This window comes from Cupressus sempervirens, chromosome 4, assembly GCF_028749045.1.
Source record: "Cupressus sempervirens isolate cs-2001-9-10 chromosome 4, ASM2874904v1, whole genome shotgun sequence".
Lineage (NCBI taxonomy): Eukaryota > Viridiplantae > Streptophyta > Pinopsida > Cupressales > Cupressaceae > Cupressus > Cupressus sempervirens.
Genome location: NC_143121.1, coordinates 798,471,204 through 798,476,634, shown reverse-complemented (window position 1 = coordinate 798,476,634; position 5,431 = coordinate 798,471,204). Strand labels below are relative to the sequence as shown.

The following is a 5,431-nucleotide window of genomic DNA, read 5'->3' as shown; positions in this document are numbered from 1 at the left end:
TTTTGACATTTATTCGTACATAATGTAGATGTTATTCTAAATATTTCTATACTTAACATAAATATAATTTACTAATCATAATTAATATGATTAAGCATCATTATACTTTTCCTTTACATTAAATTTTAATTTAAATAAATTATTAAAATTAATTTATAATTGTTGTTAGAGCTATAATTATATTAGAATTAATTCCTTAACTATTACCTCAAGTAATGCCACTAGTGGCGCTTGTTTGTTTTTCCCAAATTATGATAACATTGTAGTAAACAAAATATTATTGTTTCAATAGTTCAGAGAGAATTGAAAAATGTTATATTATGAAACAATAAAATTATTAAACCAACAAATATAAATGTTCTTAATTTGAACCATTTATCTACATAAAATATAATTATACAAAATAAAACAAATTAAAATTAATATATTTAATACATATAATAAATATATGATACAATTACAACTGAGTTTACATAGAAAATTAAAACTAAAGATAGGTACTATACGTAACATTTGTTCAAATTATTTATTTGAATTACAAATATTAACGAAAAAAAACCCTATAATAGATGCAACATTGTGCTATAAATAAAACATTTTATAGTTTCGTATAATCTGGATAGCACAGACACTTGTCAATAGAATAAAATAAATAAAGAATATCTTTTTTTAATTTAATGATATAACTATGTTCTATGGCTATTTTCTATATTTTCTGTGGTGTCATGGATAACATTAGCAGCTTCTTGAGGAGTAGTAACTTTGGCAAATAAAATTGGATCTATAGAAATATTGAATTCTTGCTCTAAATCAAGCATTAACTCCCCCTACAAATACAAACATTATATTAATTAACATTTAAATATGATTCACATTAAAGTTAAAATAAAGCGAAGACTATAATTTATGAATGAAATCAATTGTGCATTATTTACATACTGCTTCCAATGAGTCAATGCCTAGATCGTCCCAATGGCTGAGAGGCTTTACATTGTTTCGATTTATAACTAAATGCTTTGCAATAACCTTCTGAACCGTGTTTAAAATTTCTGATTTGACCTGTTAAAAGAAAAAAAAAAAAAATCTACTAAATTTACATGCAATATAAAATATTCAAATGTATGTTTTTTTTATAAATAAGATCAATAACTAAACATGCTGAAAAAAGAGTATTATACTTACTGAACATGAAACTTTTAAGCTCCTAACAGAAGAGTTAAATCTTTTTGATATCACAGGGGCTGAAATAATTGTCAATTGGTTCATACATTCCCTACTCTGCAACATAAATACAAAAGTGAGATATGGAAAAAGTTTATACTAATTTAATCTATCATCTCTTTAGTATGAAGAATAGAAAAAGTTAAAATCATATAACAATTCTCTTTTTTTATTGTATTAAAAATGTTTCAGAAGTATTATAAGTTACTATTGAAGTAAGTCATATATATATATATATATATATATATATATATATATATATATTGAAGATTTATTCTGATGGCTGGCCTCTTTTTCAAGCAAAATTTAGGTGTCTCAATTTTTTTTTGATGTCAGTGAGTTCTTTGTGAACCATTCAACTTCACCAGCCTATTTTGAATTAAATAGAAAAAGTAAAATAATTATATAAGAACAAATAATAAGGTAACAAAGTGGCAAAAATAAATCATTCTTATGTCTGTTTTTATTTGAATATTCAATTTTTCAAATAATTTTAGAATGCTAAAGCAAACACTAATCTATATTTGGCAAAGTTCTGATTTATATTTAGCAAGCAAATTAAATATGAGATATTTTCAACATCAAGTCAAACTTATTAACTCATGTTTCATGAATAGACTATTCCAAAGCTCACTCGCACGGTCAATATTACTCCAACTTGAACACCGAATTTCCTCCATAGTTAACTAAAAAACTTTATACAATATTAATATATCTTTATTATCATCGCAGACTTCTCTATCTTTTTATTTCACATTAAGAAGAAATGAAGAACACCAACAGAAAGACCATACCATTTTTTGAAATCATTAAAATAAATTTGATCTAAAATGTGTTAATGTCACCGACACTGAACTATTAAAACACAATTTAGTGACTACATAGAAACTTCAGCATCAAAAAATTATATAGAGTACGTTTGATCAATGAATCTACTGTTTGCCGAACAAATAAAATCTTCATTATCACTATGACTATGAACTTCTCTATATTCTGCATTGTTTTAAGTAAAAGAAAAAATAACACAGAAATTAAACATAAATAAGAGAAGAAATAAAAGAGAGATAACTTAACATATTTGTCAGAATATTCTAAATTAAATGCATCAGAGAAAAAACATACATTTCTTCTGGAGGAAGTAGAAATCTCCAAGAGTGGTGATTTCAGGCAAGGTCTGGAGAGCGCCATTGCTTTATAAAAACTGCACAACACAAGAAAACTCTTGAAGTAGTTAACCCAATTTATAGCTAAGTCATCCAAAAAATGGAGGCGAAGAAAGAATGATTTCTTGTAATCCTTAATACATTGCAGGAAAACAGAACGCTTGATTTTCAACACAATTTTGATGACAACTTAAAATTCAATTTATACAAGATTTGTTGGTAAGAGAGAGAAATAATATAAAACCATATTAACTGCATGTATGGAAAGAAACAATATTTTTAAACACTCCATAAACAAGGAGATTTGATAATTACTTCAAATTATTTTTTTTAAGCAACTCAAAACTTACAATTAATCAATAATTTTGAAAATTCAGTAATGAATTCACCAATTTTGACAATACTTTATTATTGAATCCATGACTCAAAACAATAATAACTTTAACCTATCAACAAATTAACATCTGAAACTAAGTATAGATAGATGCATGAAAACTGCAATACCTGCCATTAACGTGAATTACAAGTGAATAAATTTGAAATCTAAAATAAGTCAGAGTTCACAAGTGATCCACTCTACGGAATATGAATGAAAAACCTACCTAAACCAAGCATTGCAGAAAACACATGAATGGGACCAAGTATAGCTTGTTTTGGAACAAGGAAATCTAAAAACTAAACCATCACAAGTGTATCTAACAACTACACCTCTCCTCTCCACTATAATTCCCTATTCACTTTAATTCCCATGACTTCCCATGCCTAGAACATTACAAAATTGTATTAACTATTGTTTACAATAACGACCATTGTTTTCAATAGGAAGAAACTCTTTGAAATATCACACCTACCTTGAACCTTTGTTCATACATATTACATCTAATGTCTATAATTTAACTCTTTGAATTACACTATTCCTTGGGATTAAGGCATCTCAAACTTAGAATCTTAACATGCTGGTTTATTTAATGTATTGATATATCTTAATTTATTAACTTTTTAAGTTGTTATTTACTTTATCGGACCTCTTCAAAAGGTGTCATCCTACATGACAGGTGATGAGATGACATATTCCTTATTTTGTAAAAAGCTGACACTCACTTGGAAGATGCTAAGTTATTAGAAGATATTGTCATATATTTCTATTTGGTGTGGAAATTGTTTGTGCATTGGAGTTGTATTTTAGTAACAAACATTCATGGTGAAGCTTACTTTTGATAAGTAGTGCAAGGTAAGAAAGGTGCCTAATCTTGGTCATGGTAATTTCTATGTTGTACTTGAATTGTATTTGGAAAGATGATTGTTATGGATGAGATAGGATCATTGGTTCCTTAGAAGTTTCTATGAGCAACATATCACGGAACTATCAATTTTCCTAGATTATTGATGCGGGAGCATCTTCCATGGAAAAATTATTGCAAAAAAAAAAAAAAAAAAAATTTGAAAAAAAAAATGGAAAAAAAAATTTAAAAAAATAAATTCTAGAGGAGAGAGAAAGTGATGAAAATTAGAGGAGTAATAATAAAAAAATAAAAAAAGGGAAAAAGGAGAAAAGAAAGGAAAAGAGGATTTCTATTTTCGAGGTGCATAGGTGGCATAATAGAAAAAATAAAAAATAAATGGTTGTCATTTCATTTATCAAGGTGTGTGGGTAGAATTCTAGAAAGTTATGAATATTGTAGAAAGTTGTGGATAATGTAGAAGGTTGTGGAAGTTGTAGAAGGTTGTGGAGGAATTCTAGAAGCTTGTGGATAAGTCATGCATTGGGTGGTAAATGCCTATTTAAGCAAGGCATATGAGCATTTCTAATCAAGCTCAAGGAGAAGCTTGAGGAGTGGAAGCTCAAGGAGAAGCTTGAGAAGTGGAAGCTTTGGAAGGAAAAGCTTGAATGTGTGAAATTTGGAAGGTGTGAAAGAGAAAGAGGAAGTGAAGAGTGAGTTTTCCTGAGTCTGTGGACAGAGTGTCGAATGTGAGGCAGTTTACAGCAGGATTGTGATGGAGTTGTGAGTGTGTAGACAGAGCACCGAATGTGAGGCAGTTTACACTTGGATCTTGGATAAAGTTGGAGAAGAGCTAGTGGCTAGGGTTTAGAAACAAGGAGGTTGCTTGGTGGCTTGCGAGCACAAGTTGAGATCTCGAAGGTTTCTACCAGAGTGTGGATCTGGACTAGCTTAGGGTGGAGTGGCCCTTCGTCAGTGGTATCAGAGCAGTACTTCATTAGTGGTATCAGAGTAGGTTTTCCTGAGTGTACAAGCAGATCACCGAAGTGTGAGGCAGTTTGTACTAGGACCTTGGTTGGGTGAAGTTTATCAGAGCAGGAGATCCTGAGTGTACAAGTAGATCATCGAAGTGTGAGGCAGTTTGTACTAGGACCTTGGTTGGGTAAAGTTTATTAGAGCAAGAGTTCTTGAGTGTACAAGTAGATTGCCGAAGTGTGAGGTAGTTTGTACCAACTTGTGATGTGGTTCCTGATTGTTCGTGCGAGGTGGCAGATTGCGATCTGACTTGCAAACAATTTGGTTGTCACAAGGAGCGTGGGAAGGATTTGTTGCAAAGGGTTTATGAAGATCTTGGGAGATGGATCCGAGAGGATTGGACCCTAAGATGATTATGAAAATCCATGATATAGTGGAGAGGAATTTTTCTAAGATGATTTCTCGGTTGGATGCTAGATTGGCTGATCAAGCTAAGAAGGTCAAGGTGGAAGAGGTTGGTTTTGCTGATCAGTTTGTGGAGTCTGATGTAGAACCTGCAGAGCAACTAGAGGTTGTTGCTGAAGATATTCCTAATGTTGTTGATGTTGGGACAGAGGTTGGTTTTCATGATCAAATGGTTGATTCTGACATGGAGATTATGGAGCACTCGGTTGTGGATGATCCAGTTGTTGTTGGCGACTTATATCTTGCAAAGCATCTTGTTGTGAGCAATGAGGTTGCTGGTGTTGAGAGTTTGGCATGTGTTGATGGAAATCTACATGTGGCTGCTGATGTGGAGCTTGTTATTGCTGGTATGGATTCACTAGTTGTTGATGTGAATGGGAGTTCGGT

At 31.0% G+C, this 5,431-nt stretch overlaps 1 protein-coding gene across 2 annotated transcripts; it reads right to left on the bottom strand.

The window, feature by feature from the left end:
- Nucleotides 1-404: 404 nt before the first annotated feature.
- On the bottom strand, nucleotides 405-2,426 carry LOC149563798 (acyl carrier protein-like). 2 transcript variants are annotated; one of them, XM_089824075.1, is made up of 4 exons: nucleotides 2,344-2,426; nucleotides 1,183-1,273; nucleotides 940-1,059; nucleotides 405-827 (listed from the first exon to the last, which is right to left on the bottom strand). In XM_089824075.1, coding segments are annotated over exons 1-4 (354 nt in total). In that variant the 5' UTR covers nucleotides 2,346-2,426; the 3' UTR covers nucleotides 405-686. The 2 variants fall into 2 exon arrangements, with proteins under 2 accessions (XP_089680201.1, XP_089680200.1); XM_089824074.1 differs by having other exon boundaries at nucleotides 1,183-1,278; nucleotides 2,344-2,421.
- Nucleotides 2,427-5,431: the final 3,005 nt, after the last annotated feature.